This window comes from Denticeps clupeoides, chromosome 4 (genome assembly GCF_900700375.1).
Source record: "Denticeps clupeoides chromosome 4, fDenClu1.1, whole genome shotgun sequence".
Lineage (NCBI taxonomy): Eukaryota > Metazoa > Chordata > Actinopteri > Clupeiformes > Denticipitidae > Denticeps > Denticeps clupeoides.
Window position 1 is genome coordinate 30068517 of NC_041710.1, and position 25716 is coordinate 30094232.

Here is a 25716-nt window from a genome sequence, read left to right on the forward strand (position 1 = left end):
TTTACTCAGTGGCACCTCGGTGGATCGGGATTTGAACCGGCTGACCAGGGCCACTTCCTTAACCACCACTGTGAAGGGGAGACTACAGGTGGCCAGACTCGAACATTTTAATTACATATTCATTCAAATTTGGTTAATAAATTGGATAAATAAAATACAAAATTAATTTCAATCTAACATTGATTGTTAAATATTAGTAGGCTTCTATAACAGTAGCGTTCAGCAGCTTTATTCTTTGTTTGTGATCTTATGCTGTGACCCCGTCTTTCGCAGCACAGCCATCTAGTGTCACGGATTGCGACAGGTGACAGAATACGGTCCAACACCTGTCATGATCTGGCCGTGAGCGCCGAGCCGGTGTGTATCCTCCGCTGAAAATGGGCCAAAAACCACACAGTGTTTGCTGGCCTTTATTCCGAATGTTTTCTCACGGGGTGCAAGACTGGTGACCTTTGAACAGCTTTAAAAAAATAAAAATAAATAAATAAATAAAAAAAATGTAGCTGGAACATCCGCTGGGACGTTAAGCCCTCTTCACAGCGGCCCATCCCTGGAAGGACCTATGGTGGATGAACGTGGGGAGGTGAAGTAGCTCGGAATGCCCTATGCATTTAAAACATTAACACATGATGTGGACATTTTAAAAAGAACCTAAAAAAGAAAAAAAATGTCATAATATGCTTAATTTCATAATAATACACAGCACCAAGCCTAGGTGTCTGGCACCAATGCATGGAGCTAAACCACCCCACAACGAGCGAAACCGATCAAACCAAGATGAGGGAAACACTGAGTAAATGTGCAACAGCACTGCGCTTTATTTGGCAATAAAAATGAGAAGAGCAACGGTCTGCATTCGGACACCTTTGTTCTAGACGGTTTTGATGACCTGGGCCGCAGCCCTGATCAGGAACAAGCGACTGTGAACAGTGAGTGCCGGCTTTGGTCCCAAGTCACACACCTTCATCTTCATACAGGAAACACACACAGAACTCGCAATTCAACACACAACACGCACTCTTGCCAGAAAGAGCTCGGCCGCTGCGTCCTCGAACTCCTGAGCATCCATTGTTGCCCTGGCACCACCCTTGTCCCGGCTGCAGGCCTCTGCCATAGCCTGCGCCACCTTGCAAGGTGAGATCTTCGCACTGGCTTCCAGGTAGCGCGCCGAGTCTCCAGACGTCTCCAAAGCCTCTCTGAGGGTGCCCAGCACAGCCTGGCACAGCACCCGCTTGGCGGGTCTCTCTGGGTGGCAGCTCACGGCCGCATAGAGGCCCTGAGACTTGCGGACGTAGTCGGCGAACACGACGCAGGTCAGCGCGGCCTGGCGAAAGAGATCGAAGGGCACGGCCTCGTGGTCGTGGCAGTGGAGTCGGCGCAGGAGGGGAGCGGCGGCGGCGTCCGACAGCCCGCCCTCCGTGCACAGGCCACGCAGCAGCTCCGTGTACACGCGACCTCTGACCCCACCCGGACCTCGGTGGCGAGGGCTGCCCTGCATCAGCAGGTCATAGGCCATGCGGGTGTTGCTGTTGAACGCTGATCTATTGATAATGAAACCAAATGTTAGTATTACATGAGTATTTAATGTGCTTCCAGTCATTTACATTTATGGCATTTAAAAGACAGACGCCCTTATCCAGAGCAACCTACAATCTTTAAAGTTAAAATAAAGTGATTGTCACACGTGATACACAGCAGCACAGCACACGGTGCACACAGTGAAATTTGTCCTCTGCATTTAACCCATCACCCTGAGTGAGCAGTGGGCAGCCATGACAGGCGCCCGGGGAGCAGTGTGTGGGGACTGTGCTTTGCTCAGTGGCACCTCAGTGGCACCTTGGCGGATCGGGATTCGAACCAGCAACCTTCTGATTACAGGGTCACTTCCTTAACCACTAGGCCACCACTGCCCCAAAAAAACAAAACAGAGCCCCCAAAAATATTGTGAGCTTGTTGACGCCCCTCTCCACGGAAATCTTTAGTAAAAGGCGAAAGATTTGTATGTGATGAAGAGAAGCCCAAGCGACATTCAGGGACAATCAGTAGTTACAGGGACAGTCCGCCCCTGGAGACATTTGTTCAGGGACACAATGATAGTAAGTGGGATTTGAACCTGGGTCTTCTGGTTCATAGGCGAGTGTGTTACCCGCTAGGCTACCAACACCCCTATTTCATCTCACTGGCACTTTAAGAGCTGCTGTGAAATTAGAAAGAATTTTTTTTGTCCATTTGTCCCCGTCCCACCTCTGAGAATGATGCGCCAGGCTCAGGTGCCACAGGGCCCGACCCAGCTGCTGCTGCTCCGCGTCCCCGTCGCCGCCGGCGCTCGGCCCGTTTCCTGGCGCCGACGCCGCGTTGCCGAAGTGCTCGGCCAGGAAGCCGAGCGGATCCTCCGGCCTCGTCTCCACCAGCTTGAGCAGCGCCGCCCGCAGCAGCGCCCCGACGCCCGCGTGGCACAGCAGCTCCTCGTCGCTGTCGCCGCGGCCGGGCTTGGACTCGGCCGTCGCCGGGAGCCCCGAGCGCCGCTTCTCCGCCATCCCCGTTCAAGGACGCGGGGCAACAGCAGCGGAAATGCACCGGTCAGCTCGGGGAGGAAGCGGAAACATTAACCCCGGTTTTAACTTCCAACTTCAGCAGCCGCGGTTTCACGATGCCGAAGGTTCTAACACGGGCAGGGGAAAAAGCTGGATTCTGATTGGCTGGCAGGCGACGGGCATTCTCCAATAAGAGAAGGCGCTGAGGAAATATCTAATATTTCGTTTTAAGGGGCGCGATGAATAATGTTACGTGTTTAAAAGGCACTAAATGGCCGCGATGGCACTTTTCCCCAGAGTAACCAACTGTGCATATTCAAAATAAATAAAAGAGACAAAATAAATGGCAAGCACATTTCTGCTTTATTAGCTACATTAACGTTGTAGCTCATTTAAATGAATGATGATATTATTAATTGCAGCAGATAGTAAAAAAAAATTCTGATTGTCGTGTTTGAACACCGATTTCTGCAATGCGGTCGGCAGGTGGCGCTCGTTTGTAGGAAACTGTTCAGAATGAGCCAAGATGTCGGCCGTGCGGGTAAAGCTCAGCTGAGTTGCGTGCTTGAGAGTAATGCGGTCATTGCACAATAATCGCAACAAAATAAGTTTCAGGATGAACCAGTTCGACCGATTATTTTTAAATCATTGTTCACGGTTAGTTTCCTAGTCACAATATGTATTTGGAACATTAACGCAGGATAATGGATCAAAATGGAAGATGCAGTAAATTGCGTTTGCCATTCGAAGAGCAATATTGTTTATTGATTCCCATACAAATGATATTGCAAAATGCACAGAAAGAGTTATATGTGATGTCAGGAATTCATGAAACACTGAATGAATTAATTTCTTGCAAATATACATATATTTAATGTTACGCAGTAAAGGGATAAAACAGCTAAAGGAATAAAATCCAGTAATCAAATCTGACAATACTAAAAAGTAATTTGTGTTTAAATCAACATAAAATATAATTGACATAACAAATAAATGTCCTAATTAGTTCCAGCAACTATTTAACCAATGGCGTTCTGTTCAGTCTTAAGCTCATTGGTGCATGTACACTGTAAGCTGTGGTAACCATTACTGTGGACTGCATTCTTCTTGGGAACCTCGCTGCTGTGGACTGCTTGGTTATGCATGAAGCTTCTCTGCATCTTGTATTCCAACTGCATGTGGCTCTGAGGCGGAAGACTCAGACACGCTCTACAAGGCACATAAGACAGTCAATTTATGACAAATGACAAACATGACAGAGACCTCGTATACACCTGTGACCGTACCTCAAGACATTTTCAATGCAGGCTCTCTGTCTAAAGAAGGCGTTGACCACCGGCGCCCCCCGGGGAACCAGTGGAGCCTTGCAGAGGAAGCTCAGCAGAGAGAGAACACTATGGAAGGTCTGGAAGTTCGGGTCGTCCTCCGTGCGGAAAGTGATCCTCTGGCAAAGCTCTGTGAGGATGACCAGATCCAGGATGATGGGACTAGCCAGCAGGGAATCCTGTGAAGGCGTCGATAAATATTTAGCGTCCATCCTAAGTGTATGCACTAATGATCTTAACGGATTATATTTTACCTCACAGGTGTTGTGAATAGCAATGGTGTTGGTGCCACCCATCATAATCTCAGAGATGTATTCATCCATGGCTCGCTTACTGTCTCCCACGTAAGGAACATATTTTATCACCACCTAGAACAGACAAAACAGCAGCCATGTAATGTAAAAAAAAGAAATGGTTGCTCCTGGAGAGAGAAGACTCCCACTAAGGAACCCACTTCTTGCATTATTACTCACGCAGTGGTCGGGCCTCTCCCCGGGGCTGTACAAGACAGGGTTGGACCGAACCATGTCATCCACCACATTGCTCTTGGAGATCTCCTTGGATCTGAACTGCTGCGGCGCTGACAGGTTCATGCCGTCATTGTTTCCAAGGTGATTGTAGCTGACAATGGATGTAGGCTGTAGGGAGAATTGGAAAGGAGACAACGACTGCACACTCTAGGGACCTACCAACGTACCCTTGTCACAATAGCCCAGGGGTGTCAAACTCACAAAATCACTTCATATAGATCTGGCCCGGCGATATGAAGCCTTGATAACACACAAACTACAGATCCCATAATGCAGTGCTTCAGTTGCCTTGCCTTGTAAAGGCAATCTTTACTCTGTACAAGAGCAGTTTCCATGTTCACAGCAAATGGGTTGTGAAGCAGCTTGTAATTATTTTTCCATGTCCGTGACCCCCGACCCCTATAAAAACCATCTTGCAGGATGTGGACACGGGCTGCGAGTTTGACACACGTGAACTAGCATCTTCAACTATGACCGGTACCTTGATGCCGGCACTGACTAGGAAGTCCACAAGAACGGACTTCAGCTTGGTCTGTCCAGACTTGAAGTCGTCCCCGCCTATGAAGACGCCCTCCTGCTCGGCCAGCTCCACAGCCCCGGGAACGAAGGTGTTCTGTGGGGAGCCGTTGATGTACGCACAGCCCTGCAGAATGCTGGCTACTGCGAAGAGGGTGGAGGGAGAAACCTCACCTCCAGTCTGAGACACAGCGGAGAGGGGATTCTCAGGAGCGTTTGGCAACAGATTGATTGCAGCACTGGCATGCGCGACACGCTTATAGACATTTAGATAACTGTTTGCAGTGTTGTGTATATGTTGAAAGGTCAAAAGGCTGAGGAATAGGAGAATAATGCTGAGGCACCTGAATCGTTGACATCAGGTTCGCTGCGGTGTCATTGACCCCAGGGATAACATCGCAGAATCGCTCGGTGTTGGCAGTCCAAAGAACAATGACTTTGTCGACGCCACTTTTCTGCTTGAAGTCACAAATGTCTTTACGGATCTGTGCCACCTGCAGAAAAGCTTGTTCTTACATCACACTGACTTTGCAACAAACAAACGATTCATTTTTGGATTCATATTCCAAATCATACTTGGTGAGTGAAAGTACCTGTTCTGCTTTGGTGCCAGGAATAAGGTTATCTGCTCTGTGGCTCTGATTAGCAGCAATGAATTCTGGGATGTACACTGAAGGCCTGGGCTTCATTTGGCTCATGTGTGGCCTCAGCTGTTCCTGCAAAGACCAGTCCAGCACTTCTGCCCGTTCCATCGCCCTGCCAAGATCCAGAGACGAGATGTCCCACCCTGAAACAAACGCACGAGAATAAACACAGAATGTCCCGAAAAACACTAATCTAAACCGAAATAAAATTGTTTGTACTTTCCATCAAAGACTATGTCGTCAGGGTGGACCATAGGAAGCAGATCTCGGAAAGGTACGCTGACCTCGCCATCAGGGCCAGACCCTAAACATACTGTAGATGTCTGCAGCAATGACCCATAGTAATTAGCCCTCTGAAGAGAAGAAGGGATGAAGGGTAAGTGGGAATTTAGTAAGTCTGAACATGAAAGGGGACGTTTAGAGTAGTGGCTGCTTTAGATTCCACACTCCTCTTCTATTCATTTTTTAAAAAGTGCAGTGAACACAGATTCAGTCGTTTCTTCCTTGCAAAACAGAACTGAAACCTTTACACCCATTGTTCCTCAGCCGTAGCTGATAGGTGGTCCCAAGGTTCAGGTAAACAATAAGATAATAGTCACTGAATGTCTATAGAAATCAATGTGTGTGTGTGAGAAACAGTTTTGTGAAGATGAAATAAAAATCGACTCTGACATAGCCGACAATAATCTGATTCAGGACTGAACGCTACCCGAAACGTGTGTGTGTGTGTGTGTGTGTGTGCGCATCCCACAAGTTTGAACCTGGATTCGAGTCTTGGTTCTCCATGTCAAGCCCAGCTTGTTGGCGAGGACGGCAGCAGTGACCGTGCTCCCGTTGTTCCCTCCCCAGCCAACCAGCATCACGCCAAGCTTGGCCACGGCCTTCCTGGTGCGAAAGGTGAACGGAGTGCTAGAAGGGGTCACCTGCGGGGCAGACATTTTGCACCACAGCTGCAACGTTGGACTTGCACGGCAAACAGAGAAAAATGAAATGGCATGACGACACTCACCGTGTACGTTTCTCCATTTTTGGACACGGATGTGGTATGGTAGGTGTACTGAGACTCTATGTAGTTATCAGTGTAGCGTACATTTGGACTGTTGATTTTGATTTCAGGCATGTTTCGTGTTCTGTTATTAAGCATAAAAATTAAAAATGAATAAAAAAAAAATTTTTGCAGATTCTACTGTTCCATTTGATGACAAACAAGTTTGACCCAGTTGATCAAATGCCTGCAAAATACTTATAGGTTGAATAGTTCAATTCGCTCAGAAACAACTGTGATGGTCTCAAATGCAAAACAAAACTATATATATATAAAAAAAAGTCTTCTGTAACGAAAACAACGTTAACAAAATACAAGTTAAACCTCCAACTACGAAGTGCATCTTAATTTCTATATAGATTCATTGGCACGAGCAGCTGCACCTCATGCATTCCCAGTTTGTACTGTATCAGGATTATTTTGTAACGACTATATCGACATCGACTCTTTAAAATTCTACAAAAAGACAGTATACTGTGCGGATAACCCACCTTATTACCGGCGCCCGTCAGACGCAGACCGAGCGCGATGAACAGGATGCTGCCGGGAGGAGGAGCCTATATAGGCCGGCCGATGGGGGCGTGGTCACGGAAACCTCCAAAACCCGGTCAGGGGGTCAGGATGTGCTGGTGCTGCTCGGGTGATCGGAAGGACGTTAAAACGAACTATAAAAAACAAAACGCTGCAAGCTTCTTACCTCACCGAAGTGTTTTTAATATATATATATATATATATATATACACACACACACACACACACACACAGTACAGGCTAAAAGTTTGGACACATCTTCTCATTCAATATGTTTTCTTTATGTTCATGACCATTTACTTTGGTAGGTTCTCGCTGAAGGCATCAAAACTATGAATGAACACATGTGGAGTTATGTACTTAACAAAGCAAGGTGAAACAGCTGAAAACATGTTTTATATTCTAGTTTCTTTGCTCTGATTACTGCTTTGAACACTCTTGGCATTCTCTCGATGAGCTTCAAGAGGTCGTCACCTGAAATGGCTCTCCAACAGTCTTGAAGGAGTTCCCAGAGGTGTTTAGTACTTGTTGGGGTCCAGCTCACCCCAAACCATACCAATGTAAATGGTCATGAAGATAAAGAAAACACATTGAATGAGGTGTGTCCAAACTTTTGGCCTGTACTGTGTGTGTGTGTGTGTGTGTATATATATATATATATATATAAAATACAAAACCTGCACGCCTAGAGAGGAAACCCGCGTGATTTCAATACGCATCCGGCAGGAAGACCATAAACAAAGATGCTGGTAACGGATGAACATTTGCATTTCACCCATTCTAACAGCTGCCCAGCGCCTGGAAGCTTCCAGAAGGCCTTCTTGTGCCAGAGTGCGAAGTATTAGGAGGGAAGAGCAGACCGAGCGTCTGCTGGAGCTAATAAAGGGTGAGAACTGCGAGACGGTTTTACCGAACACTGGTAGTTCTAATAGGAAGTCAAAGTCTCGCAGGACAATAAACCATTAAAGCAATAGCTATTACCCATGAAGACACATTCATTAAAATGAAACAAAGAAATAACTTAATAAGAAAGTTAAGCCCACAGCTGTGGGAATACAGATAAATTAAATACCAATAAAAAAATAAAAAAAAAAAAGGACAGAAAAAAAGAATGAAGAAACCAATCATAATCTATATAAATGGTTCTTATTGTAGAATTTTATTTTTTAATCATTATTACCCATAAACATTTTCAACAAAAAAACATCAGCATACCTTCAACAGGGGGAAAAATAATATAATAATAATAACCTTTACAGCATAAACATGACAGGGATCCCAGAGAAAGTGCTGAAGTTTCGTTTTAATGACACTGGCCAGGGGCAGTATTTTAGAGACAGAGAACACTGTTTTCCATCGTACGGTGAGAGCAGAAATGGCCGCATATCCGGAACACAGCATCCAAGCGAGGTCCTATGTGCCATCACACTGGTTGTAGCATTTAACCGGTCCGTCATCACTCATAATGCCTTCTAAACGTTGAAATAATACTGGTATGAAATTATATTCAGTGCCGTGTGGTCTGGCCTGGTGGCGTGGTACAAACACCTTCCTTTCAATTCCAAAAGTGAGGCTGGTTTTGTTGGTGGAGGACTTCTTGTGCAGAGGGACACTAGTCTGTGAGAAGTAGCTCCCATTATATTGACTTATAATACTGATTTCTGATAGAGCAGGGAAGGTTATGACAGACCATAAAGCATTTATACATTAAAACAAAACAATAAATTAAATTTTAAACAAGTAACAAAACAGTATTTACTGTTTAATCCATTTGGACTGGTTTCTTGTGCAAGGATTAAGTTAAGGATTAAATGACAGTACTCTCAATTAACTTCTAATGAACTAAATCCCCACTCAGTTGGGCTGTTTCACTGCAAAATAATGCTACAAAAAAAAAAAGGACTGTTTTCTGCATTGAGTGCCAAATCCTTGCTTAAGAGACCAGGCCAAGTAACCAAAAAACAGGGGATTTTTTTTTTTTGGTAAATCCAGTCAAAAAGGTTTCCAAATTGAGTCCTAGAAGTAACAGTACAAAGCCAAAGTAAATTATGGCCATCCTCACAAACCCAACAGTGAGTTTGTCAGAAAGGAACCGTGCACAAAAGGATCCCCGGGGTGCTCCAAAGTGCTTGCACCAGTCTGCGCTTCGATTTGAATTGACGCACCGGATCACAGTCTGCTTCGCAGAGGTCAAAAAACAATGCAAAGCATTAGAGCTGCTGATGATCATACTCTGCGATGATTTTCTTAATGTGAGCAAGTTTATTGTGCAGGTATTCACATCGGTTCTTCTCTTGAGTATAGTTTGGATTCGTCTGTGGAAAGGAGAAAAAAAAAAAAACTATTTTTAGTTAAGGCAAACTGCTGTGCCACTAGAAGAGTGCAGAATCCTTTACATACCTTTTTTATTTTTTGATACTCTTGAAGAATTTGGTTGTGAATTGTCTGCAAATACAAAAACAAAAGAAAACAATGATGCCATAAAACGTAAAAGTAAAACTGAACAAAATGACCAAAGTCTAGACCCCCCCCACCCTTTCAATAGGTGTTCCTCAATCCTGCCCCTGGAAAAACCACCTGCCTCAAAGTTCTCAGTGTAGATATTTGTTGGGGTCGTGTGCCATCAAAACTGAAGGATGGCATGCTCAGACTTTTACAGCAATAACCTTTGGCCCATCAGAAATAAGATCCTGGTTTCCTCCTCAGTCCAGACATACCACATTTTTTAGATGTGACTTGTCATGTGACCTGTAAATACAAAGACTATTCCTGGTGTGGTGTTGCAAAATATGTCTTTGTGGAGAGGGGGAGAAAAATATGCAGCTGCTGCTTCCCAACATCATTACTAGTCCATTAAGGAGGCTAACTAAGGTCAGACTGGAGTGAAAACCTTCTGCTAAGAGCTTCTTCAGGAGCAGGATTCACAGAATATCTATTTACACCGCACACAGAAAGATAAAGTTGTTCCACATTGGATTTGTTTCTTCAATTCTTGCTTACATGGAGGACATATTGGGCTTACAATTAGTCAGTAGAAAATCTCCTGACGTACATGCTCATTACTCCAAATATAAAGATCTGGACTTCTGATACCAGATTTTCTACAGGCTCAGGTTAGCGGCGCCACATATTAACTACAAAGAGCTGCCCTTAAATGCTATTTGCGTGAGCAGTCTTCCTCAGCGTTTTCCTGCTGACCCTGCTGCTGCTCAGCGGGATTAAAGGTTTACCTGGTAATGCTCGGTTCCTTGCTGTAGTTGCTTCAGTTGAGTGTCAAGCACGGTGAACTGGCGTGTGACGCTCTCGATGTGAGCATGCAGGGCTCTGTACTCACTGTACTCCACATTAAAGTCATTCTTGTACTTCTGCCGTTGCTCTGGAGACCCAATCTTTGTGTACGACCTGAGGAAACAAGGACCAGTCACAATTTGGGTAGGAAAAGTGCTTCCTGGATGCATCGAAGTAACAAAACATTGTTTTAAACATCGGGAAGTGCTTACGTTAAATAATCAGCCAGGTCAGAGGTTGATGTAGCAGTACTTGTATTAACTTCTGCAAAAAAAAAAAAAATTAAAATCATGCACTCAAATCAGCATTAAGATAGATGATGTTTTTCACAAGAACACTAGAGGTCGCTACCGCTCAACTACAGCAGAAATCTCTGAAGTGGTAAAACATCAATTACTGCTGTAGGTTTAGGCTTCTGGCATCAATGTCATTTCATGGGTATGGGCCAACGAAACCATAAAATATTACTTTAAATATTTAAAGTGTAATAACATTAATGCGAAAATTGCTTTGAATTTGTGTAGCTCTGAGAGTAGGCAGGGCTATTTATAAGTGACCTTAAAGTCCAAAGTTGCTAATAATAATTGGACTTGGCAACACGGCGGTTCGACTCTTGCCTGGGCTGCAGCTCTGTTGCCTGTTCGAATTGTCTGGCTGGATTCCTGCATTGCCTCCTCCATCTACATTCCCGCCTTTTATTCTTCCTCGATCTCGGCCCTTCTCTTTGTGCTTCTTGGACTTCTTCTTGCCCTTTCGGTGTCCCGATGTGGGCGTGGCCCCTGATGGCTGAGCGGGGGGCGAGGGGGACCTCGTCAGGGCGGCGCCTTGGCCGAGCCTCTCCGACACGCCGGCATCAGAGCGCTCGTTGTCTGGGCCGTTGAGGCTGGAGCCGTTGCCGATAGTGGACAGCGGGTCACTGGACTGAAGTTGATCAGGCTGTTTTGCAGCACCGGAACCCGGCCCAGCGACCGTGTCTTGCTCATTAGATGTGTTCATGTCTCCATTGACCCGGTTTGATGCTTTGCTGATCAGGTGCGATATCCTAGGCTTCTTATTTGCCAGAGGGTCAATGATTTCTCCAAGTGGACGTTTCTATACAAATACATACAATAAAAAAAAATAATAAAAAAAAAACATCATTATGACATTCCATCATGAGTGGGGGGGTGAACGTGAACTTGCCAGGGGAGGGGAGGAGTTGGCCTGGTCTCTCTGGGGGCTTCCAGCTTCTGTTGGGGCAGGCAAGAGATTGTGGGATTGGCAAATCTTCCTGCAAACAGAGAAACAGAGGAATGCACTTACACCTCACGATTCCCAAACTGCAGATGTGAAAATTTCCACACTATTTGGTTAACCCTAGTCACTTCTCAAGAATGCTCCAGGAGCATGCTTTTCCACCGGTCCTGAAGCGTCGCGGCGCGCTCCCAAACTGTAATCTCCCACCATATGACGGTGACTAACACCGACTCTTCAGAGAGACACAGTGAGAGCGAGTGCGAGAAAGCGGGGAGTGCAAGGCTCTCTCCCACCGGTCAGAGCAGCTGATCCAAGAGCTGCCAGTGGGGCCTGAGAGCACACATGGCAGGACACGGGCTGAGGAGGGAGTTGCATCACCGCCTGGCTGAGTGATGCACTGATCTGACTAACTGCGCACGCAGTGTGTGTGTGTGTGTGTGTGTGTGTGTGGGGGGGGTGATTCCTGGCTTTACTGCAGTCTCTACACCCACCACACACATGCGGCGTGAGATGTAGCCGTGCCTTCACGTTTCACACCTGACAAATGTGTGGACGATGACAGGCTTCCAAATGGAGATTTTCTGTACATTGTAGTCAAAAGTGAATGAGAAAGTGAATTTCACACAGCCGAGCTTTGGTGCCTCACCTGGTTTTGGTGAAGAGGATTCTAGACAGGAGCTGCTGGTCTCCCTCGGTGTAGCCTGGCCAGTCTTTCTGGACATCCTTATACATGCCGTCTTTCAGCGAGAAGGTGTTCTCCCTCTCGTTTTTTTGGGCCACCTGAGGCAGAGAATAAAGAGGTTGATCAAAATAAAGTATTTGGAAAAACAACAAAAACAGTATTTCATGATGTCAGCACTGCTCACAATGCAAAAACGATGTTGCAGATTAACCGTAAACTAGGTCACATTATATAATATTTAATGCCCTGACTGTTAGTTAAAGATACTGTTCATGAAGTATTTCACAGCCTCTATATCTATTTCTGGACATTAGACTTCCAACTCATGTACTCAAGCTGAACTGTAGCATCCATTCCAGGATACACCAGCCATGACTGATAACTTTTAGAAGCGGACATGGTTCCGAGATGATTAACTATGTGATGAACACCATGAGTAAGTGGTAATACAAGCAAAATCAGATAAAAAGAGAGAACACGGCTGACCGATTTGGCAGTTTGATACATTTTCAAAAGAGTGGCCAAGAAAAGATGGAAGAAAGTGAAGTGATTGTCATTGTGATACACAGCAGCACAGCACACGGCGCACACACTGAAGTGTGTCCTCTGCATTTAACCATCAACCTTCGCGAGCAGTTGGCAGCCATGAAAGGCATGCTGCCGCCAGAAAATCACCAAGCAATGTCATTATGGTATGATCAATTATGTTTGGCTCTACTTCAATGCAGAATTGTCCACGCAATGCATGGATAAAATTTCAACAAGCCTACAAATTATACTAGGAATTTTACACCAATACTCAGTAGAGAACTATACATTTGCCCAAGCTAAGAGAGCTTTGAGATTTCATTTATTTTAACATTCTTGTGTTTCATCCTAAGTATTGGTACTGAGATGGAACTTTCAGTAACGTGACAAGCCTAGTGAGATATATAGTGATATTTTACATGTGATATTGTATTGAAACAACATTTTTGTCACATTCAGTCATACAGTGATATGCAGTGGTGGCCTAGTGGTTAAGGAATCAGCCCCGTAATCAGAAGGTTGCTGGTTCAAATCCCGATCCGCTAAGGTGCCACTGAGCAAAGCACCGTCCCCACACACTGCTCCCCGGGTGCCTGTCATGGCTGCCCACTGCTCATTCAGGGTGATGGGTTAAATGCAGAGGAAACATTTCACTGTGTGTACCGTGATGCTGTGTATCACAAGTGACAATCACTTCATTTTATGCAGTGAACTGCTTTTGTGACTGCTATAGACCTCAATATTGCAATTATTGAAAGTATTCAAGTGAACCAATATGGAAACATATCCAAACATAACCAAATATTACAATATGTGTAACAGGTAGGGTGAAGGTGTGCAAATGTGATAAGTGAAAGTAAAGTGAAGTGAAACTCAGTTCTGAGCTATGTTGTTTGGGCTGAATTATGTGATTCACATAGATTGTACACAGCATCTTGTAGATGAGCTCTGTTTTTACATTTTCAGTGAACTGTAGAATATCACAGTCTATCATGATATAATCGTATCCTGACCCATGTATCCTGATACACACCACATGCCTACGGGTGAATCCCGCACTTTTTTTAAAAGAAAATGTAATGGCACTCAAAACACAAAAAAAGCTAGTTATTTCCTCCTCCCCAAGATACAGGTAACTAGCAAGCAGACTTTTCTAGTTTGAATCTGTTTGTATCTGTAACCAGTGATGGGACATTAGTGAACCTGCCACAAGCGCTTTGAAAAGTGAGGCTTATCATCTCATATCCAGAAGCACTTAAAACCAGGAAATGCAAAGCAAAGCATTTGGCAAACCATTAGCCATCGAGAGACACCGTTCAAACAGACCTGCTGCAGGACACTGTCCAACGAGTCCCTGTCCTGAGCGGACAGGCCGTCTTTCTGCAGTCTCAGGATCAGCTCGGGCTTCTTGTAGGGCTTGAGGGCCAGCAGGTGGGCGAGTCGCTCTCTCAGTGGCAGTTCAGAAAGCTTGTCCTGTACGGGCTGCTGGGTCGCCGCTCCCTTTCTGTGGCTGCTGGAAATCAGAACAGGCCGCGGCGTTCGCCGAGAGGGGGCAATGTCCGTCAGACCAGCTGGGGGCTTTCGGATCTGCACCCTTTTGCCTGAGGACAAAGACGTTTAAAACATTTGAGTCCTAACCACACCATGTCTAGATTGTAAACGCTCACATAAATATTTCTTATAATCAGTAAAAGACCAATTAAAATACAGAACACCGGAAAATACAGACTCGAGTGAATCGTGCACCTGAATCAGTTTACTGACTGGCTCAGGGGGAGTCGGATCCTAAAAAGAATCAGCATTACAGCTCCGGTGCATAAGACTCATCCTGAGCTCACTTGAGCCACAGCTCATAAATCCGGTGAAACGGGACAGCGTACAAACGAAGAGATATTTCGCTAACTGCAACACTGAGAACAATGGCGGCTTGTTCGGCCCTCCGACAGGAAATAGCTTAGTGGGACATGCTGCTCTTGGCTGGCGTTCAGTCCCAGTTTTGCTAGCACACACAAACGCTCCAGTCCATCTGCTGACACTGCCTGTCTGGCCGCATGTTCTGAGGCCACGGGAACGCGGGATGCACCCCGCTGGAGCACCGGTACACACAGTACAAGCACAGCAAGTGAATTTGGTTACTTTAGAGACATTTTAACCAGCCCCTGGGTGAGGTGGATCTTATGCTGTGTTTACCATGTAGCCTGAAATGCTTTGTTTTCTCAGATTTTTATTACTGAACATTTGTCCATGTCTGTCCTGTCCTTTCCAATTTTAATGTACAGCACTTTGGTCCGCTCCTTTGTTGTTATTAATGAATAAAACGTGGTATGCACCGATGAGTGTTACTTACTGATGAAACGGCCGCCTTGTTTAATCACGATGGTGCCTCGCCTGCGAGTTTCCTCCTCCGCCTGGGCCATGCTCTGGCGGGCCTTCTGGTACGAGTCATCAGTGGCGTTCACGGTAATTTTGCCAAGGATCATACCCAAGCAATCCAGTTCAATGCTTCCATTGCTGCAGAGAGGAAACCCACATAAAAAATGTTTAGGGGGGAAATAAACATTGATCTTTGATGATGCGCGCGGCACTTTTCACTACTGAAACTGCAGGTATTTCTTCCTTCTTCCAGTGGTTCAACACAAACAAAGCTACAGTCTCAGCATGACCAATTAAATTAGAGAGACACGTGGGCATGGAAATGGGTACACATTCCCACTCAGTGTGCCACGCTTATTTCCCTCAAATCAAAACCATGCCGCCCAAGGCAGACAAGTCTCCAGATTCTGCAGCGCGTTCTCGGTCATTTGGAAGTAGTTTGGTTATGCAAAACCCTAACAAACCAAACACTGTCTACGCAAGTCAACTGTGACTAACTGTGAGTGAGATGAGCGCATGCTGCCTGGCATCCAAACTGAATTTATTTTCCTCTGCATTCCCTATGCTAATAAAAAATATCAGATGTCTGGGGTTGTAACAATGCAGTCTAACTTCCATATGACTTATTTTAAATAAATTGAGCTAGACAAATTATGATCAAAATTGATTTACCTTTAAATAAAAACTTGCTTATTTTTTATTTGCAACCAAAAATTGGATTTTATAAAAAAATTAAAAGAAATACAAAAAACAAACTGGCTGAACAAAAGTAACATTTCCATCTAAGTTTTGTTTGTGGGTAAAACACTTAGCCCCCGCGCTTTGAACGTTATGGCTTTTTGAGCACTAGTAAGGTTCCTGCTGCAATAAGGCAGCAATGAAGGAGTACTGGCTTTTCTTTTCATGAATCACAATTCATATTTATCTGGTTTTAATCCCCACAAATGTATATGAATTTTTTAGCCAGTTCACGTTGCGTAGTTATGATTTTGGACCCAAAGTGGTACAGTTCGGGCTCATCAAGATGCTGAACAACATCTTGAGGAAAATAAAAACGATTGCCTAATTTATGTAAGATATTGGGAAAGTAAATTATTTTACCACATATAATCCATGCCTGTACCTCAGCATATCTGGCACAAAATGATCTTTAAAAAGGATTCCCTCATGAACAGATGTACTTCCTCTTGACACCGGATCTTATGTGGCTGCACTTAACTTTTGTCTTAGTTGCCTTTCGTGATTTTTTTTTTTTTTTTTTGCAGTGTGTTGCTCAACTGCTTGAACTCATCTTTGCAATCGCAAATGTAGCAATTTTTGCAAAACTTGCAGAAAATTGCACGTGAGTTTTTGTTGCTTCAAAACACAGACACACAAAAAAGAAGATTGTGGATTTTGGCACTCTCACCTAGCAGCGTACTGCTGGATGCAGTCAAAGCTGCCCTGAGGGTTGTCCCTTCCAACATGGGACAGGTAGAAAGTGAACGTGGCACACTCATCGGAGTTCCTTGATTGTGGAATTGAGATTTTCTGTGAAAGAAAAAAATAAAACTAAATAAATGAGCTGTTGCATTTCCAACTTAATTTCTCAGGCAGTAATTATATAAACATTTGTTTATAGTCGCACAATTTTCATTTATTCTTAGTCTAAGGCTGGAGAGAGAAGCCAGAGTCAATCCAAGACTACACCAGAATAACGGCAGAAAATAAACCCTTGGACAGTGTCCGGCTCTTGCTGCCCACAACTATGTACGTCTGCACTGTGGGAAACCTGAGGAGCTGTCAGTAAGCCGTGCAAAGTGCAAGCAGCAGGCGAATAGTGCACCAACTGAACATGGGCCGCTTAAATGAGGAAAACTGAGCTTGATAGAAGGTCCTCAATCCGGAACCAGGAGACTGGTGTGTCATTTTTGGAAAATTAGGAGGCAAATGGACGCCATTTTCCCCGCAACGCCTCATTGTTATCCTTCCCAGCATCCTCTTTGTACATCTTAACCGACTGACTACTTGAAAGGAGCCTAACATCAGTCTGGTTTAATCATGCTGCTTTGAGAGATTCGAACACGAACTCGCTATGGCTCATAATGATAATGGCCGTAGAAAATACCAACATTCGGTCGATCACAAGAAAATATGATGCACTGAAACTTACCCCTTGGTTTCCAGCAAACCTGATAGTAAGATGTGCAGTTAACCCCTGGGATGAGAGAGAGAGAGAGAGAGAGAGAGAGAGAGAGAGAGAGAGAGAGAGAGAGGAATGAAAATAAGTAACGGCAAGTAAATACATAGCAAAACGCCAAGCCTTTACCAGAAGCGCGGAGCATAAATACATAAACAAAATGAACATTTAAAAAATTAGACAATGCTACAGCCTTTTTTTAAAGGAGGTGTGGAAAAGCAAAGAAAAAAAAAAAAAAAAAAAAAAAAAAAAAATACAACTTCCTCAGGCAAGGATATTGGTGAATCAGCCATTCCACGTGATAAAGGGCACTAAGCACTTCTAATGTCAAGGCTGCTAATCCATCAAAATTACTTGAATTAGCATCTTCATTAATTTCTAGACAAAATAAAATGGCCAGAAAGAAACATGGTCGCTTATAGTGACTCGATGTGGTACAGAATATCGGACTAATTATTGAGAATAATGCAGGAAAGTAACGATCAGAAAAACAAGGTCAGGTCAGAGGGGAGAGGAAGCATCCTGTCGACGTTTACTTCCTGTTTCACATGTCACCAGCCACATCAGCCCTGGCGTGTAAAGATTTTTTACAAACAGTGAAAAACACTGATTTCAGCCAGTTCTGGGCGGCTCAAAATTCATTCTGGCCTCCAATGTGGCACTGATCCAGGGCATTAAAACCGTTTTTTACGCCACTAAACCAAACCATTGCCTTCTGAAGCAGCACCTTTTTTTTTTTTTTTTTTTTTTATTAAGTTCATGGGCGTCTGTCAATATACAAAACTGCTGCTCGGCCAAATGCTACACCGGGTCAGAACAGTGAATTTCTTGCCAAGTAGGACTCTTTCCTCTATAATTATACAACAGGAGCTCTTTTCACCTTGTTTACTGTGATGTGGAAGGCAAACAGGGGAAGGAGGGAGGGAGGAACACACCAGGTTCAAACCCCACTTACTAGCATTGTGTCCCTGAGCAAGACACTTGAGCATCTCCAGGGGGGGACTGTCCCTGTAACTACAGATTGGTATGGGTGTACTCACACTATGTATTTTGAACCGTGCCAGAGTGAGTTAGAGCCACAGCGCAGTCAGACTTGGGCGTGGTTGCAACGCCCCAAAACCAACATGGTGGGGAAAGGGTAACTTTGGTCTACGGCAGAGGTGCAATGTTTGTTGGACATTTGGGCAGACGAGAGCATACAACAACAGCTGGACAAAATGCATAATAACTCTATATATCGCAAAATTCGGGATTATCTTCATCGTGCATACCAGTCACTCCGGATAATTTATCTGATAAATGCCATAAATGTAAAGTTAACACACGCGCACACACACACAGACACACAGACAGACACACACACACACACACACACACACAGACAGACACACACACACACACACACACACAGAGAGAGAGAGAGCTCTGGATTTGTATAGATACCTGGCCGATACCTCACCGGCAACAATTTTACCAAAGAAGTTAATCTGATGCAGAAAGAAATATGAAGAGGCCCTTCAAAAGGTCACACCGGCTGTAAGGAAGCCAAGGCTTCATTTTTCCAAGGCCTTGGAACTTGGGCAAGTGACATGCAGACAGACAGCCCTACCACGTCATGAACCAGGGACCAGCTCATTTCTGAGCGGCTCGAAATCCTTCTAAAGCAGATTTTTCTAATTAGAACCAGCATGTCGGCTTTTACAACCTAAGCAGAAAACTGGGTTTCTGTCAAATAAATGCAAAGCCTAGGGGTTAATCAGAGGACCGCCAGCTCGGCAGGAAAAAAAAAAAAAAAAAAATCTGGTAAGTGTTTCAGACATTGGTCAAACAATGATTCAAATAAGTGGCTATTGGTAAAAGTGTGCTGATCAATAAAACCAATCTAGGATTGGTGCTCTGGATCTGCCGATATCCAAGACACCAGGAATCCATATCGGTAGCAGAGAAAGATGGATGAGTGAATCATTTATCAGACACTCTTATCCAGAGCGACTTACAATCAGTAGTTACAGGGACAGTCCCCCCCCTGGAGCAACTTAGGGTTAAGTGTCTTGCTCAGGGACACATTGGTAGGAAGTGGGATTTGAACCTGTGACTCCGTGTGTCTTCTGGTTCATAGGCAAGTGTTTTACCCACTAGGCTACTACCATCCTATGAATCCCTAATAAAGAGTAAATGGCAGGACCCTCTCAGACAACGTCATACTCAACATAAATCACGTGCAAAATTCTGCGATGGCAGTCAGAAAGGGAAGTTGCCGTGTGGGGTATACTCTAGGAAAGCCACATGCACGCCGCAGCCTATGACATATGTGCTTTACATAATTAGCGTCGACGCAAGGACCATAATGCTCTCTTTATGCTGACACTTTCATTGGGGTCATTGCATCTGTCTGAAAGTTTTGCTCAAACAATAAACCCCCCCGCTGTATAACAATATTTTTATGACATTGTAAACAAAGGTTTTTAAAAAAATCGGGCCATGCGAACGTAGAACACCATCGGTTTTAGAAGATTGTGGATTTTGGCACAAAACAGAAAAACAGGAAATAAGATACAAAAACTGGGGAACTAGGTTCTCTGACAGTCATCTGGAGGTTTCACGGAATGAGCCGCGTAACATTTACAATACAAAACAATTTTTAGTATGTTCACTCAAGTTAGATGTTTCTTGTGGTTTCACCGTGAAAGAGGCTATAGTGCAGTCTGCCCTCAGTACCAACCCGACTGAACACATTTCAAAAATCCACATTGTCAATCAATGTTGGAATCTCTTGCGATGGGCATTATGCACATAAACGTACATAATACTGCTTTATCTTGGTGCTGCTGCTTGTTTGTGGCTAGTTATACATGTGAGTCCTTTATTTGATCGGAATCATGCACAATATATAATGTCTCATTTCACTGCGGCACAGAATGTCTGGACATTACTGCACACACACACACACACACACACACACAATGTAACGCACCCTTTTAGAGAGCTATTTGCTTTTACACCCAAGATATCAATAGTGAAATTTAGTATCAATATCAATTAGCACTGTTATCAATACTTAAAATTCCATCACTGAGATCTCCGGCAAACTACACCAATTTTGAACCGGCATTGCAGTGGGCAGCCCCTACCTGGAGAACCCAAAGTTTACATGAGACACTTTAAATATAGCAGCAGGCGAAAGCAGCGCCAGTGTTCATTCTGCAGCACAAAGCTGGCTAGAAAACGTAAAAAGCAAGAGCACTGTCTGGAAGTACGTCTGGTCGAAGTAGGATTTCAACCTTATCTTATCTTGCTTTTACTGTTGAAGCAAGATAACTAAGAATTCCTGTGTCTTTGCTCGGGCTGAACGATACATCGAAATCAAAACGAAATCTTATTTGATTAAATTAAATTTAATCACGACTGCAATTTAGCAAACCCAGATTCTGCTCCATAGGTTAATGTCGGGGTTCCCATGATGCTCAAAATTGAGCTTAGATGACTCCTGTTTCCCCTGATCATCCTTGAGATGTTTCTGCAGTTTAACTGAAGCCCAGCAGTGAAACATGAAAATTGATTTTGAAAGGTACACACCAGTCTATATACGGTCCGACAGCTGACAGTTCACGTCAGAGCACAAACCAAGCAAAGTCAAAAGGAATTGTCTGTAGACCTCCGAGACAGGATTGTCTCAAGGCTCAAATCTGACAGAAAAATGCTTTAAAGGTCCCAATAAGCACAGTGGCCTCAATTATCCATAAGTGGAAGAATTTCAAAACCACCAGGAACCACCAGAGATGGCCAGCTACCTAAATTGATCCACCAGGGGTGAAGGCCCTTTGTCAGGAAGGTGACCAAGAACCCGATGGTCACTCTGTCAGAGCTTATCAGAGGTCTTCTGTGGACAGAGGAAAACCTTCTAGAAGGAAAACCATCTCTGCAGAAATCCACCAATCAGGTCTGTATGGTATAGTGGCCAGATGGAAATCACTCCTTCGTAAAAGGCACATGGCAGCCTGTCTAGAGTTTGCCAAATAGACTTTCAGACCACGAGAAACAAAATTCTCTGGTCAAATGCCTGATGTTACGGTTTGAGGAACCCATGCGCTGCTCATCACCAGGCAACTACAATCTCTACAGTGAAGCATGGTGGTGGCAGCATCATGCTGTGGGGATGGTTCTCAGCTGCAGGAACTGGGAGGCTAGTCAGGACGGAGGGAAAGATGGCTGCAGCAGTGTACAGAGACCTCCCGTATGAAAACCTGCTCCAGAGCGCTCCTGAACTTCAGGACATCTCGGTGAATGTCCTTGAGTGACCCAGCCAGAGCCCAGACTTTAATTCAATTGAACATCAAAGAAAAAACAAAACAAAAGTGAAGTGATTGTCACATGTGATACACAGCAGCACAGCACACGGTGCACACAGTGAAATTTGTCCTCTGCATTTAACCATCACCCTGAGTGAGCAGTGGGCAGCCATGACAGGAGCCCGGAGAGCAGTGTGTGGGGACGGTGCTTTGCTCAGTGGCACCTCAGCGGTTCCTTGGCGGACCGGGATTCGAACCGGCAAACATCTGATGACAGGGCTGCTTCCTTAACCGCTAGGCCACCACTGCCCCTGTGCACCAACCCTTCCCATCCAACCTGATGGAGCTTGAGAGGTGCTGCAAAGAGGAATGGGTCAAACTGCACAAGGGTAGGTGTGCCAAGCTTGTGGCATCATATTCAAAAAGGCCTGTAATTGTTGCCAAAAGATTAGCCAAAACGTCAAGTAAACGTTTTTCACGTTGTCATTATGGGGTGTTGAGTGTAGAATTCTGTGGGGGGAAATGCTTTTAATCCATTTTGGATTAAGGCTGTAAAAGAAAACTTTTTTTGGAAAAAGTGATATATTTCTCACTTTTGCGACTCAAAAATAAAATACGTTTTCATTTTCATTTATGTATTAATTAATGTATCCATTTGTTTTATGTATCAATTTACACACACAGTATTTAAAATTATCTAAAAAAAAACAAAAAAAAAAACCCAACATTTTATTTACACATTTTTTCCCCCCCCAGAGTTCCCAGATTTGTTTTTTCTCCCCCTGCAGTATAGATATAGTTTGAAAATTCAGTGTCCTGACAAGCCTAGCCCAACATACTAATAACACTGTAATGGGACCACATAGTAATAGGCTGGTGATTCGATCATAAAACTCACCACTTTGTCATTTGACACCAAATAACCTCAAAAATATAACATAACAAATATAACACACTTTATCAAAATACAACTGTTTAAACCAGCAGTAGCCAGGGAATCAGGCACATTCAACCTTCCAAAATCCTACTCGAGTGCAGACCACCACTGGAGTTGCTAGGCAACAGTGGTTACATAACAATAATTTGGGATTCTATGTGGTAGTGACTTTCAAAATCTTTCACTTACACCACCACACATTAAGCAGGTGAGATATTACAGCACGTGCTTAGAACAAAACCCTTTTCTTTTCGAAGAAGTCTGCAGTCCCTACTTCCTGCCCAAACACTGGAAAATGTAATCACTAATTAGTAAATTATATAAGAGTGAGATTCGCATGACAAAATTGATGATTAGGAACAAACCCACAACTAGTTCAACAACGTTTACACAACCCAAAGTCACGAATGCTGTTGCCGTAATCCAAATTCTGAAGTTAATCATTTATGAAAGGAGGCGGCACAGTGCATGTGCCACATAGCATCCTCTAAAAATAAACACGGCGCCAAGTTACACCATAAAAGTGTATTGCCAGTCGGCTGTGGAAGAGCTAAGTAGCAGAGGCTTTGTGTTTAAAATGGAGTGCAGAACACTGCAGCTTCAGCATTATACCAGCCATTCTAGGACTTTCATTTTATTGTAATGGGGCAAAATACCATGAAAACGTAGCCATGGATGAATACTGAATAGATTGCCACATACTGTACGTAAAAACGTGAGTGGGTCCAGTCCTCTGAAAGGCTAGCAGCTGTGCTGTAGAATTTAAGATATTCCGATTTCAGTTTTCCTGACAGACTTCAACTACTTTTTGCACATCAGTAACATCAACACACGGACCGGACCACGTCCGTGTCTGAGCTCGGGCTAGGCAAGTTATCAGATTTTGATTTTAATTATGATTAAGGGCCTGTCCACACGAAATAAAAAAAAACCTGCATCCACACGGAGCGTTATCTGTAATGTTGTCGGTCACGCGGTGACGCAGAGACTCCGGTTCTCTTCCGCGGCGTGTTAAAACAGCCAGAACACGAGTCTCCAGCCTCGGCTTTTCATTCGAGGATTTCTTGTGTGTGTGACGCGTTCGGGGTTATAGGTCAGGTTGGAGGCTGGGCTGATACGTCAGGGCCACTTTTTATTATTTTTTTTTGCAAACCTCACGGCGGTGGTGGCCAAGCGGGTAAGGAAACAGACCTGTAATCAGAAGGTTGTGGGTTCGAATTGCTTTTTTTGATTGACTTGCTTGGTCAGGCCGTAGATGCCTGACAGATGAAAGCCTCAATTGCTGCAGGGAAGTGGAATTCACAGGAGTGGAGAGAGAAAATAAAAAGAACGCTTTACTCGAGATCCTGAAATACAGCTCATGCATCTCTTGGGTTTGAGGTTATGAGAAAATGACAACTTTGCTCTGAGCTGTGCAGTAAGAACGGTCTTGTGACGGTAAAAGAAAGGTACGTCCGGTCTACTCGTACACTCTCCGGAGCTTTAGGCCAAGCTGTCTATGGTGTAAGCTGCCAATGGGAGCAGTCTGGTTTCGGTGTAGGGAAAAACCCAAAAGACGGGGTGAAACAGATCAGAGGTGAAGCGACTTGGCTTTACTGTGGTAAACAGAGAGGATGCGGCTTCACTCAAGCAGAAAGAAAAAAAAAAAAAGCAGCATTGTCATCATATTCAAAAAGGAGAAGTTTTATTTGAGTCTGCTTCTTTTCTGCTGGTGAACACGGCTATGGAGAATGATTGTGGTGGTGGTGATCCTTCCTGTCTACTCAGCTTCGCGTAGCTGCCAGGCTTGTCTGGCCTCCCTGGCCTGAATTTGAGCCGACCTGTGATCAAAATTGCTGGGTTAGTGTTGGCTCACGACGAGCTGATCCCGGATCAGACAGAAGTAGTCTGGAACCCGGCGAAAACGTGGAAGATACGTGCCGGGAGCCGCGGGTGAACTATAAACAAACCACACTCCCAGATTATATAGTTACGCAACCCCAGAGACGTCGGTCCGTGATCCGAGGCATCAGTCATAAAGCAGCGCACCGATGAACCCTCTCGCCTCGATACGAGGCAATAAAAGCGAAAAGAGGGAACCGTGCGAACGTGGCCGGCCTGCTCTCCAGAGCCACTGGCATCAGCAGTGCGATGGTGGCGGGGTGATGAGGCAGGCTGAACACTGGGAGGAGGGGGGTTCACAATTAGTTCTGTTCGAGTGAGCCTCATTCCAGAAATACAATCACTTCTGTGTGTGTGTGTGTGTGTGTACACACTTAATTTACGTAATAAATATAAAGTCCCCAACCAATCTAACGAGAGGTAAAAACTACTTCACACGATGGCAACTTAAAAAAAAAAAGAATAAACCTGCTCACATGGCGGTGTTATGAGGATCACTGTTCGCGTAAAGGCCGAGAAGAGAACTTCAGCGTTTCCAGACAGGAAACACGACACAAAACCCCCAAAACCACCCAAACCGTGACTCCGACTGCCGGTGAGAAAGAAAGAAAAAAAGTCCGAGGATTTACGTAAAACAAAGATTTCGATGATCGTTACTGTTCTTAAAAAGTTGGCGGGTCTTCGCTCGGCCAGAAGTTAAAAAGCGCTTCTCCCGGCGGACGGACGGACGGAGGAGCGACCACGACCCGGCCGGCACTCGGGGACCGCGGCGGGGGCGGCTATCCGCCAGCAACATGGCTCCCGCCGCGCCTCGCCGCGCTTACCTTGCCGCCCCGGTAGCCCTCGATGGCCTTCAGCGCGCTGTCAGTGAGCTTGACGTGGAATATCGACGTGTTGCCGCCGCCGCCGCTCAGCCTGCGGCTCGACAGCGCGTAGCCCTGCTCGTCTTTCAGCGTCGCCATCTTCCTCGCATGGCCCCTGGCGCGGCGACAAGCGGCGGTCCAGCTCCCGCGGCCGGACGCGGCGGCGACAGTAGGCAGCAGAGGCGGCGCGCAACGACACACACACACACACACACACACACACAAAAAAAAAAGAACTAGAAGACGACGAAGACGAAGCGTCGTCGCCGCGGCTTGAATATTCATAAAGTCCAAAAAGACGCCGCTGACGTCAGGGGGCGGGGCCTGCTGACGTG

The 25716-nt window shown here is 44.9% G+C and overlaps 3 protein-coding genes and 1 non-coding gene across 5 annotated transcripts; all 4 read right to left on the bottom strand.

The window, feature by feature from the left end:
* Positions 1–794: 794 nt before the first annotated feature.
* tpgs1 (tubulin polyglutamylase complex subunit 1) lies at positions 795–2676 on the bottom strand. The gene is made up of 2 exons (XM_028978090.1): positions 2245–2676; positions 795–1541 (listed from the first exon to the last, which is right to left on the bottom strand). The coding sequence occupies exons 1-2, from the start codon at positions 2535–2537 to the stop codon at positions 1001–1003; spliced, it is 834 nt and encodes a 277-aa protein (XP_028833923.1). The 5' UTR covers positions 2538–2676; the 3' UTR covers positions 795–1000.
* On the bottom strand, positions 1909–2026 carry LOC114789416 (U5 spliceosomal RNA). Its single transcript, XR_003749670.1, has one exon. It is a non-coding gene; the product is annotated as a U5 spliceosomal RNA (small nuclear RNA).
* A 581-nt stretch (positions 2677–3257) lies between the features above and the next one.
* Positions 3258–7131, bottom strand: LOC114788831 (inositol-3-phosphate synthase 1-A-like). The gene is made up of 11 exons (XM_028977753.1): positions 7086–7131; positions 6559–6679; positions 6311–6472; positions 5773–5902; positions 5499–5692; positions 5250–5399; positions 4871–5086; positions 4333–4497; positions 4114–4227; positions 3821–4038; positions 3258–3743 (listed from the first exon to the last, which is right to left on the bottom strand). The coding sequence occupies exons 2-11, from the start codon at positions 6667–6669 to the stop codon at positions 3554–3556; spliced, it is 1650 nt and encodes a 549-aa protein (XP_028833586.1). The 5' UTR covers positions 6670–6679; positions 7086–7131; the 3' UTR covers positions 3258–3553.
* A 1121-nt stretch (positions 7132–8252) lies between these two features.
* Positions 8253–25622, bottom strand: ell (elongation factor RNA polymerase II). 2 transcript variants are annotated; one of them, XM_028977949.1, is made up of 12 exons: positions 25343–25622; positions 17385–17429; positions 16641–16762; positions 15207–15370; positions 14186–14460; positions 12296–12429; positions 11596–11683; positions 11031–11505; positions 10626–10677; positions 10460–10527; positions 9526–9570; positions 8253–9440 (listed from the first exon to the last, which is right to left on the bottom strand). In XM_028977949.1, the coding sequence occupies exons 1-12, from the start codon at positions 25478–25480 to the stop codon at positions 9403–9405; spliced, it is 1644 nt and encodes a 547-aa protein (XP_028833782.1). In that variant the 5' UTR covers positions 25481–25622; the 3' UTR covers positions 8253–9402. The 2 variants fall into 2 exon arrangements, with proteins under 2 accessions (XP_028833782.1, XP_028833781.1); XM_028977948.1 differs by having other exon boundaries at positions 10356–10527; positions 25343–25619.
* Positions 25623–25716: the final 94 nt, after the last annotated feature.